The following is a 12,305-nucleotide window of genomic DNA, read 5'->3' on the forward strand; positions in this document are numbered from 1 at the left end:
TATTTTAATAAAGAAATGTAAAATAAGTATTCCTTTGTTTAACACTCACGTTCTTATGTAGGTATGCACATGCACATTTGAAGACCGATGAATTCACGGACGGAAGCTACAGAATGGAATTTGGATTGGATTGTCAAGATGTTGCCAGCTTGTGTGCTAGTTTGAATGCTGAACGTGCAAGAACTGAGCAAAAACATGTAAGGCCCTTGGCTCATAGCCAAACTTTCCTTGGGACGCAGATTGAAGCCAGAGAAATTCTGAATTTGCAAATCACATAGATAGCAGGTCATGCTACTGTGTTCCCTGCTGTGTTCCCTGCTGTGGCAACACCACAGATGAAGGTTCTAGTCCCTGCTCAGCCATGGAAACCCACTGGGTGACTTTGGGCCAGTCACAGTCTCTCAGCCCAACCTACCTCACAGGGTTGTTGTTGTGAGGATAAAATGGAGAGGAGGAGGATTATATATGCTGCCTTGGGTTCCTTGGAGGAAAAAAGGTGGGATATAAATGTAATAAATAAATAAACACCCAGGTTAGAAGACTGCAAGGTTATGAAGCTGCCTTTAAAGACGACCACTAGGAAACTTCAGTCAGTCCAAAATACTGCAGTGAGACAAATGTTGACTGGAATCAGCTGAATGGGACACATCTCATCCATTCTTAAGTATCATTGCTGCTTGCCCATTCATTTGCAAGCCCAATTCCAGTTGCTGCTTTTAATCTTTAAGGCCCCAAATGTCTTGGGATTTGGATGCCAGCCCTGGCAGTAAGGAGAAGATAGGATGCCCCTGGTGTAGGGCTCCCCCAAACCAATGTGATGTAGTGGTGATAGTGTTGAATTGGGACTTGGGAGACTTAGGTTCTAGTCCCTACTCTGCCATGAATTTCACTGGGTGATTCCAGCCACTGAATCCATCACAGGGCTGTAGTAAGGATAAAATGGAGCTGCCTTGGGCTCTTTGCAAGAGGAAATTAATGTAAAAATAAATCAAATTCATTGGGTAGTGTGTTTGACACCAGAAGAAATGGTGAGAAGTAAAGTCTCATGTTGAATTTATAGCGTTGTCCTATATGCTGTTTATTAAATGTATAAAGGCCTGTTTAAAGGGCAATTTTCTTGTTTCTTCGAGTAGGCCCCAGATATATTGGGCAACACTTTTGGGTACCAAGCAAGCAGGAGCCATCAATATGCATGCTAACAGTTGCTAGCTGTCTGATGCTGATAAGGGTGTAATTCTCATGTTTAGCTGCTGCGTAATTTCCTCTGTTTGCTTTACTTTTCTAACACACTGAGGAAATGAGGAGGATTACTTCTTTTTCTCTCCCCTCCCCATGATGGAGTGTTGGAATCTATTAGTCATTGGGACAGGTAACTCATTAACTGCCTGTGATGTTTCAAGCACATGCAAAAGGATCAAAAAGATTAAGCTGAGGCCTAACCAATTTGGTTTAGGAATGTCCACAACCAACCTGCAGAACTTGGGTTTCTTGGAACGATCTCTATTTGCTGTTGATTTGGGACCCCAGCAAATGCCAGCCCCTTGGGAGCTGCCAGCTCCGTGGGCTGAAGAGATGTGTGAGCTTTCTTTGTATTTTTTTTTTTTATTCTGCCTCCATTTTCTATCAATGAACTGTCATTCCTTTCACAAGTGGTCTAATTTCATCTTGGTAACCCAAAGACTCTACCTCGACTGGATGCTGAATATATCAGGCCTCCAGTATAACACGCAGCGATTCAAAGGCCTGAGGCTTTGCCCATTAAAAATAAATAAATAAATCAGCAGATGGCTCCCAAGCAAAGATTATGGCAAGTGAAACGCCCCAGCAATATGGAATGGTCATCAAATGCTGCGACATCATCACCAATGCACCATTCTGTAAACCGCCCAGAGAGCCCTGGCTATGGGAGCAGTATATAAGTATAATAAATAAATAAATAAATAAATAAATAAATAAATAAACACTACTTTTTAGTTTTCACTTTAAAAGCTACAAGCCTCCAGTTTCTGTGCATGTGATCCTTCATCAAGGTAAGCCTACATGAAAAGAAGTGCCTAATTCTTTCTTGTTCTTCCAACAAACAGGATCATAATTAGCCTTCGTTTTGCGAAGCTTATGGCAGACTATCTGGTCATCACGTTTTGCAGTTTTCTCTGAGGTCTGGAACATAATGAGAAGTTGTGGCTATGTTTCCATGTATACATTCAGACTAGGGACATTTGAAGGAAGAAAAAAAGAAGAAGCTGTTTCTCATAGCTTCATCCCACATACTTGTTTCTCTTGAATTATCCCCTACAGCGCTAAACTGTCGCTGTTGTTGTTGTTAGCTAAATCACACCCCGGGCGGTAGCGCTCCTAAGATCCTTTGCATACCAGGAAATGGGTTTAAGGAGGGAAATGTAAAAAATCATTAAAAAATCAATGGATGACCCAATCCGATTCAAATTTGGTATGCTTAAAGCTCTCCTTAATATCCATTACTGTGCCAATTTTGATGACTTTATCTTTAAAACTTATGCAAATGTAAGCATTTGTTTAATTTTTCTTTAAACGTATCAAATCCTGCTCTTGCGCCCCCAGTGGCCGCTTGGAAAACAACAAATGATTCGCTCCAAAAGTAGTACCAAAATAGGGTGGGTCTTTTGCCTCTGAAGCACAATTAAAGCAAGATGCATGGGAGGACTTCACAGTCAAAGAAGACTATAAACTGGAAAACTTCAGAGTACTTCACAATAAAAGCAGATTATAAGCTGGAAAACTTTGGAGTCCTTTGCACACAATTCACAGTGCTTGCACATTATAATGCTGGTGTGATAAAGCTCTGATTGTGAAAAGAGTGAACTTCTCTGCTCCTTTCCCAGTGAGTAGCTGCGAAGATCTGGAATAAGGAGCTTGTTCTTCCAAGTCAGCAAATATATACTTCGACAGCAGAATATCCTCTGTTCCCCACTCCCTATCTCTTAAAAATTAAGTACTGGATACATTGGCCATCTGTGAAAATGGTATCATCTCTGTTATTGACAGGCAGTCGCAGTCCAAACTTTACATATATGTTGAGCAATGTCCCTGTAAGCAAGAGAAGATTTTGTTTGCAAAAAGTGTTTCCATACCATCAACCTGATAAAAGTGAGAAATAAGTCCTGCCCCCAATTCCCCCTTCAAACCCCTCTGGAATTTGATGCAGCGAGGGAATGCAAGGGAGATCTTTTTCTGCCCACCATTGTCACTGCTAATTTATATGTGCTGAAATAACCCACTTGCCTGCCAGAGAGGCGATTTTATGACTGTTTATATGAAATCTGGAATGCCAAAACGCTGGAGCAAAGTTTAGCATTCCCCAGTATCAAAACATAGGTGACCTCTTGCACCCATTTCCAATTATTGTCTTGCAGTCAAAAATGGAGTAGAGCAAAAGGCAGTGTCTGAGAATTTAAATGATTTCGGTAAAAGAATGGGGGGGGTGTTTTTAAAGGTGAAGATGAACATCAGGCTGTTACTTTTGCACTCCGCAAACACCAGGAATCAGGAAGGACAGCAGCCCTTGAAAGTTGGAAGTTGTGTGTGGGGAGGGCGGGGAGTGTCACACATGGGGTTCCCAAGCCTGCAAGGCAGTGTGTTGTAGTGGTTAGAGTGCTGGACAAGCACTGAGTAGTTCCATGTTCGAACTACTCGGTGTCCTTTGGGCAATTGCCTTTTCTTTCTCAGACAACTTTTACAGGATTGTTAGGATAGGAATGTAGGAGGTTGCCTTATACTGGTTGAGTTTGGATGACACGCTAATCAACTGGGGTGTGTGTGTGTGTAATAGGAACAGAATGGGAAACAACCGTTGATTAGCATGTCATCTGAACTCAGTCACTGAGTCAGACCCATGGTCTATCTCACCCAGTATTGTCTAGGGTGACAATATGGAAAGGAAGACTGGGCTCCTGTATCTTTAACAGTTGTGATGAAGAGGGCATTTCAGCAGGTGTCCTTGGTGTGCATGCAGCACCTGGTGAAATCCCCTCTTCATCACAACAGTTCAAGCTGCAGGAGTCCTGCCCTCTCTTGTATCTGGTCACTGTAGGCAGGGCTCCTGCAGCTTTAACTGCGTGCAAAGCACGGGCTCTACCACTTAACTATGGACCTTCCAATCTTTGTGAGAAAATGTTTGAGAGATCTGAGCAGCTTGGAGGAGGGAAGTGACACAAAGGCACTGTTCAGAAGACACCTTAAACCAGACTTCCTCAACCTGGGGTGCTCCAGATGTGTTGGACTACAACTCCCAGAATGCCCCAGCCAGCTCTGCTGGCTGGGGCATTCTGGAACATGCAGTCCAACACATCTGGAGCGCCCCAGGTTGAGGAAGGCTGCCTTAAACCATGGCTTTAACCATGGTGAAGAAGGCTTTTTGCATTATTCACTGTGGCTAAAGCCATGGTTTAAGGTGTCTTCTGAACACCGCCTGGCTTTCTGGCTTAACCACTGTGGTTAAAGCCATGGTTTCAGGTGTCCTGTGAACGGGGCCAAAATGTAATGACCTCATCTTGGCCTCACAATGGTGTCGTGGGAAGGGAAGAAATGGCAGGATGGGGTTTCTTCACCCCCCAACCAGCACCCCCAACCTTGCATCCCCTGCTGCTTTAAATCCCACTGCCTCCCCCAGTTGGGCTCCAAAAATGGGAATAAACCAGCAGAAGTGGTGAGGTGATGGTGGGGAAATGCCTTTGGGGTGCCATGTTTCTAGACATGACAAGAAGAGTTAAGCCAGCCTTCTCCAACCTGGCGTCCTGTCCTCAAGATGTGTGTGGCATTACAACTGACAACTGCCAGATGCAACACTTAAGGTGGATGACCTTACGACTGGCCTTCTATTTGAAGGTAACTTGGACAAGGTAGGAGAAAACCATGGCCATGATCATGTCGCTAAGTTTGCGGCATCGGCATCACCGTGTGAAAGGTTTTGCCCTTCTGGCTGAGTAGAGGACTCTTTCCATCCTAGAATATCTGGGCGCAATCCTTTCCCCCATCTTGTAAGGAACCCAAAGCAATTCACACAGTCCTGCTCCTCTCCATTTTTATCCTCACAACACAACAACCCTGTGAGGCAGGTTAGGCAGAGAGTCCAAAGTCACCCCGTGAGTTTCATGGCCTGATCCCCTGAGTCCCAGTCCAACACACTAACCATTACACCACACTGGTTTGGGGGAGCCCTAACACAAGGCACCCTATCTCAAGGAAGCCAGATTCCAGCTGGACATCAGGAAAAACTTCCTGACTGTTAGAGCAGTACGACAATAGAATCAGTTACCTAGGGAAGTTGTGGGCTCTCCCACACTGGAGGCCTTCAAGAGGCAGCTGAACAACCACCTGTCAGGGATGCTTTAGGCTGGATTCCTGCATTGAGCAGGGGGTTGGACTCGATGGCCTTGTAGGCCCCTTCTAACTCTACTTTTATTCTATGATTCTATGATTGGCTGGCATCCAAATCACAAACCCACAAGCAGTACCTGAGTGCAACAGTGCCCTCCTGCCTGCCTGGGGAGGGGGGCCCCTGGCTGATGGTTGCGGTGGGGCTGGCTAGTGTTCATTTGAGACCCCTAAATCTGTGTCCTGTGGTCCGGGCCCTAGTTGTACCGCTCGCTGCATGTGGAATGGAAACTTACCAAGAAAGAACAACCATCAATATTTTCATAAATGAATATAAGCATCCCACAAGAACAAAAAGAAATGAAAAGTGGGTTCATCCCCAAGACCGTCTCCCCTTGAATCAGGCCCTGTTTCGCTCTGACGCTTGCGCCATGTCTTTAATAGCTGCTTGAGCGACAGAAATTAAACCTGTGAAACAGTTTGTAGAACTGACTGTTAAGAAACAAAGCCAGCAGAGGAGACGTGCCAGAGCTGTGTACGAACTGGGCTAGCTCGATCATGCTGCAAATGGTATTTCTGTCCATACAAAGCAAGTTTCCACGGCAGGGCTATGGAAGCGATGCGGCCGGTCAGGCCAGCAGCTTCATAATATTTTGTTGTTGTTGAATATATGATGCAAAGCAGTACTGTAAGATCTACTGGCAATCAGTGTGGGCATTTGTTTATTACTGCCTCCGAAGTGGGTGGGTAGGGGGGATGGACGTGAATAACTTGAAGACTGAAAGAACTGGGCATGTTTAGCCAGGAGAAGAGAAGATTGAGGGGAGACATGATAGCACTCTTCAAATACTTAAAAGGTTGTCACACAGAGGAGGGCCAGGATCTCTTCTCGATCCTCCCAGGGTGCAGGACACGGAATAATGGGCTCAAGTTAAAGGAAGCCAGATTCCAGCTGGACATCAGGAAAAACATCCTGACTGTTAGAGCAGTACGACAATGGAATCAGTTACCTAGGGAGGTGGTGGGCTCTCCCACACTAGGGGCCTTCAAGAGGCAGCTGGACAACCATCTGTCAGGGATGCTTTAGGGTGGATTCCTGCATTGAGCAAGGGGTTGGACTCGATGGCCTTGTAGGCCCCTTCCAACTCTGCTGTTCTATGATTCTATGAACTTTAACATTCACACAGCCAAATCATTTGAACATAAGAACGTAAGAAGTGCCCTGCTGGACCAGACCAAGGGTCCATCTAGTCCAGCACTCTGTTCACACAGTGGCCAACCAGCCATCCGCCATGGATGAACAAGCAGGACACGGTGCAACAGCACCCTCCCGCCCATGTTCCCCAGCAACTGGTGCACACAGGCTTATTGCCTCGAATACTGGAGATAGCACCCAACCATCAGGACTAGTAGCCATTGATAGCCTTCACCTCAAGGAATTTATCCAACCCCCTTTGAAAGCCATCCAGATTGGTGGCCATCACTACATCTTGTGGTAGTGAGTTCCATAATTTAACTATGCGCTGTGTGAAGAAGTCCTTCATTATATTTGTCCCGGATCTCCCACCAATCAGCTTCATGGGATGACCGCATTGTGTTCTAGTATTTTGAGAAGGGGAGAAAAATGTCTCCCTATCCACATTCTCTTTAGTCTAATTCAGTGGTTCCCAAAGTGGGCGGTACTGCCCCCTTGGGGGTGGTGTGATTGCGTAGGGGGCGTTAAAAGGCAAGGGGGCGGCAGGGGGGCGCTCGAGGTGGTCTTTTCCGTACCAGGAGTTTTGGGTACAGAAGGAAATTTCTGATCGTTCTCCTGCACTATGGAGAGTGGTTCAGAAGCTTCTGGTTGCATTTCCAACATCATATTTGGTGAAATGTGGTTTTAGTGTGGTCTGCCTACTTCTCTCCAAGCAAAGAAATCGACTCCAGATTACTAAACGTGGTGATTTAAGACTCATGTTAAGTGACTTTAAACCAGACATTGGGAAACTGGTATCACTTCATCAAGCCCATTCATCACATTAGGAATTTACAGAATAGTGAACTACCCTAGTTACGAAATGTGATATCTAATATTCTTGCTAAATGACTATCAGACTTTGAAAAAATGATATCACTGGATCAAGTTCATCAATTATGTTTAATTGAATAAACTAAACTAAATGTAATTGGATTTTGAATAAATATTCAATTAATTGTTACTGTTTTGAATTTTATTGTTATTATCTTCCTTAGTGGGTCGTTGAAAACCGCTATTCTGAATAATGATTTTTATAGGGTAGGGTAGGGGGCACTGGGCATGAGTTTGTGGAACCAAGAGGGCGGTTATCTGAAAAAGTTTGGGAACCACTGCTCTAATTTGTCTTTAGTCTAATTTGTCCAATTTTGTCATTCCTTAATGAGATCTCCCACCCAAGGAACAATCCAGCCCATGTATGTACCTGATATAATAATAATAATAATAATAATAATAATAATAATAATAATAATAATAATAATAATAATGCTTTTGAGATCTGCCGGTCTCTTCATCAGCCAAAATGCAGGTTGGTGGGGGTACAGGAGAAAAATGACCAGGCTGATTTGGAGGCTCTTCACACAAGCAAAATAAGGCTTGCTCGTGACTAGCAGCCGCTCACGGAAGATTGTGGGTCCTTTGGATGATGATGTCAACCTCCCGCACACCTCCCACTCCTTCCCCTGGTTATTCCGTTGTAAAAAAACCACACCTGGGTATCCCAATTCTTCTGAAATATCGCAGGATTTCCTACCGTGTGCAGCTGCAGTTGTGCTACAAAGCACCCACAAGAGTGCTCTGTCCCATTCGAGGCTAGGTTGATATCCCAACTGCACCCTTATCTGGACAGAGATAGCCTAGCTACAGTTATCCATGCTCTGATAACCTCTCGTTTGGATTACTGCAATGCGTTATACTTGGGGCTGCCTTTAAAAACGGTCCAGAAGCTTCAGCTGGTACAAAACAGGGCAGCACGGTTACTAACAGGGACTGGCCGGCGAGATCACATTACACCAGTCCTTTTACAACTTCATTGGCTGCCAGTCCAGGTCCGGGCCCGATTCAAAGGGCTGGTATTGACATTCAAAGCCCTAAACGGTTTGGGGCCAGGTTATTTGAAGGAACGCCTCCTCCCATATGTACCTACCCGGACCTTAAGATCATCTACAGGGGCCCTTCTCCGTGAGCCCCTGCCAAAGGAAGTGAGGCAGGAGGCTATTAAGAGGAGGGCTTTCTCTGCTGTGGCACCCTGGTTGTGGAATGAGCTCCCCAGAACGGTCCGCCTGGCGCCTACACTGTACTCCTTTTGTCGCCAGCTGAAGACCTTTTTATTCTCTCAGTATTTTAACACTTAATTTTAACTTAAATTTAAATTTTACTGTTCTAACTGTGTATTTTAATCTTATATCAATTTTGCTGCGTGGTTTTATCCTGGTTGTGCTTTTTATACTGTATTTTGTAATCGTGCTTTTAACCTGTTGGTTGTTTTATTATGGTTTTAATTTTTGTGAACCGCCCAGAGAGCTTCGGCTATTGGGCGGTATAAAAATGTAATAAATAAATACATAAATAAATAATAAATAATAGGCTATGAACACTGAGAGGAAGGGACATTTTCAATTATAGACCATGTGGTCACCCCTCTTCACCTGTGTAATGCAGCCCATTACAATTGCGCAAGAGAAGCAGGAAGGAAAGCCCCAGTAAGGCAATGCAATTTCCCCTGAATCTAAAGAAGCCCTTGATGTTTACATTCAATACAAATTGTCCCATGGGGGTGGGGGAGCACAGAAGCACATTGCACACAAACACAGAGGCACCAGGGGAGGGATAGGATCGCCAATGCTTAACCCTTGCCCTGCCTGCCATTGTTTTCTGCTCCAGAGCTTTCTTGCAGCTGCTTTCACTTGTGGAGGGGTAGTGGTGATATTAGGGTGACCAACTGTCAGGATTTCCCCGGATTTGTCCTGGTTTTTGTTCTTTCCATGGTGTCAGGGGGGATTTTCTATCATTTTCAATAATGTCCTGGAATGACACACCTTCCCCTTTAAGGCTGCCATTAGCATGGCAGGAGGGAATGACATGCTTTCTTGAGGCACATCATTCCCCCACCCCGAGCTCCAATTGAGGTCTTAAAGGGGAAAGTGGGTCATTCGTGAACATTATAGAAAAGGCCCCAATTGGAGTGGATGGTGGTGGTACAGAATGAAATCCTTTCCCCTCCTCCACTCCAATCGGGTTCTTTAAGGTGGCGAGGGAATAACGTACTTTCTGCAGGACTCAGAAAGCTGCTTCACCACACACACACTAGGTGTCCTCTTTTTTGGTTTCCCAAATATGGTCACCCTAGGTGATATGCTGCAAACACATTTGGAATGCTGCCCCCTTGTGGCTGGAGGGAAAGCTGCTGAGCAAAAACAGTCAGCTCAGAAAGGGTTAAGCACGCCTCCCTCTCCACTACTTTTCTCCTCCAAATCACCTCTTCTCTCAAAGCTATTCTTTTGTTAGGGGGTGGGAGACTTTGGGGCTTTTGTTGCATATGTTTGCATATAATCTGTCTTTGGCCCAAGAATTTCCTAGTGAATCATTTCACAGATTTATTTAGTTAGGTGCTCCTGCAGTAAAGAAAGACACGCCTCTGGCCTCACACAGGACCCCAAATAAAGCACAAAGAATCTATGAAGGGATCGGGATGAAAGGCTATGAAAGCGCCAACAAATTCCAGCGACGTTGCATTGAAATTGCAGAAAGTTTATGGGGCGCGGTGGTGTCGGGTTGGGTGGGATCGCAACTCCCAAGACAAAGGAAGACATCTCAAACTTTCTGCACTCTGTTACTTAGAATGGTGAGAGCACAAGAACCGTTTTGCTGGATCAATCCAAAAGTCCATTTACAGTGCAATCCTATGAATGGCCTCTTCTAAATGAGCAGTTTATTGCGCACCTGTGATTGGCCACTCACGGAAGTTTTCGGGTCGATTACATGACGTTATCAATGACCGAGACGTCTCCCACGGAATCCTCTGGAAATACCAGTATGAAAAGAACCACTTTTAAAGTGGTAATAGCCAGGAAACAGCAGGACCTTCCACCACTAGATGGCACTGTCTCAATGAAACGGAACAGAGGGGAAGTATTCAATGCAAAGCATATGGTCGCCCTTCTTCTCCCATGTAATGTAGCCCATAACAATTGTGCCGAAGAACCAGGAAGCACAAAAGCCCTATGTAAACAATGTGATTTCTCTTAACATAGAGATGTTCTATGTCTATTTAGAAATAAATTATGTTCAGTGCGTCTTACTCCCAGGTAAATGTGCATAGGATTCCAGCCTTCATCTAGAATTGTTTCAACAGTGAAGAGTCATATGCCCCCAGATAGAATTCAAGCTATGAACTCCCTTTGTTGTTGTCTCTAGTACCTTACATCCTCCAAGGTATACTGCAACTGAAAATGAAGGTTCCGTGTAATATGCAAGCAAGCATTGCAAGGATTTAAGTAAGGCTTGTCAATTCCAGCTCTCAGGAAGTACCTCCTGTATTTTTAAGCAGTTGCCTGACAAGCAGCATTCGTGCAAGGTATAACTTTCTGTCTCCTTTCAAAATATTGCAAAAGAAGGGGTAACTGAATACACTGGTTGAATTCTCCCCAGATGCAAGCACCCCTACATTTAACTGGGGGTTGCTTGCAAGGACAGATCTCATCCCTTATATTTTGCCAAGGTTGCCACTTTCTTCTCTTTGTTCCAGCAGCCCTGCTCCTATGCAGTGATGCAGCGTGGTTCTTTCAGACCCTGGACCTAATGCTCTTATAAGGGTCACCTTTAGACAGCCATGTGTATGACATCAGGTGTGAAATACATCACTAACATTCCTCTTCTTCATTTTCCTTGCAAATCCAGGCCTTGCAACAATAAACCCCTTTGCCAACTTTTGATTTTAAACAAACAAACGTACTCTGAAGATGTGCAGTTTTGCATTTTGGACTCACTTCAACCACAGCGCCGCATGAAGATAGGAATAAAATGGAATTTGTTACCTTTGTCAAATCACCAGCTGCTCTCTGGGTGGACATTTGAGGGCCCCCATGAGCTGCAGGGTCCTGGTCCTCAGCCCCAAATTCCAGGCTAAGAATTCCAAATTCCACCACTGCTCCTATGCTTTTAACAGCAGCTTGACACACAGAAAGAAAGCCCGTGAAGGTTGGATTCATCAGGGCAGGAAAACCCTGAGTGTTGGGAATTGCTGTTAATGCCACAGGATTAAAGCTTCGTTTGTCCCTCCCAATATTTTTTTGCCGTTCTGCTCACCATCCGTGAACAGGCTGAATAAACCAGCTATTAATCTGGAGTCATTCCACGGCAAGGATAATTACACAGACAGGGTTTTTAATTACAGGTATATATAAACTTACATTGTCGATGAGGTTGTAATCCATAACCTCAGCCTCTTCTAGGTCTCTGGCTAAGAGTTCGGGATCTTGCTGCCCAGAAATGACCGAGAGACCACAGCACAACCAGACGAGACAGATCATGATGAAGAAGGTGGTCCAAAGGAACCCAGCAAACTTGGTAGAACGGGACCCCGGAGGAGATGGAATGAAAAAAAGTTTCAGATTGCTGTGGCTGCAGCTGCCTGCAGCTCACTTGGATGTGGAAAGCATTTGACATGAGCCTGCTTGGCTGGACGCCTCACCCTTCCCTCCTCCTCCTCCTCCTCCTCCTCCTCCTCCTCCTCCTCCTCCCTGGAGTTCATAACCAAGGTTGGGGTTTCCTCGCTTGAGTTTAATTTGCCAGAAAGCAGGAGGAGAAATAAGCTGCTTCTTCTGGATTTCCTGATAGCGCTCAGGAGTCCTGCTTGCCTCAGCCAAGATCCAGGATTTCATTTCTTCCAGATTCAACTCAGTCCCAGACGGGGCTCGCGATGTCAAGTCGAAAGGAA

General features: G+C 45.0%; 1 protein-coding gene across 1 annotated transcript in view; it reads right to left on the reverse strand.

The window, feature by feature from the left end:
* ITIH5 (inter-alpha-trypsin inhibitor heavy chain 5) overlaps window positions 1–11,987 on the reverse strand; it is a 60,200-nt gene extending 48,213 nt beyond the window's left edge. Inside the window, exon 1 of the mRNA XM_063134697.1 lies at window positions 11,779–11,987. Coding sequence (XP_062990767.1) covers window positions 11,779–11,898 — 120 coding nt within the window. The 5' untranslated portion in view covers window positions 11,899–11,987. The remainder of the gene's footprint in view (window positions 1–11,778) is intronic.
* Between the last annotated feature and the right edge of the window lie 318 nt (window positions 11,988–12,305).

This window comes from Elgaria multicarinata, chromosome 9 (genome assembly GCF_023053635.1).
Source record: "Elgaria multicarinata webbii isolate HBS135686 ecotype San Diego chromosome 9, rElgMul1.1.pri, whole genome shotgun sequence".
Lineage (NCBI taxonomy): Eukaryota > Metazoa > Chordata > Lepidosauria > Squamata > Anguidae > Elgaria > Elgaria multicarinata.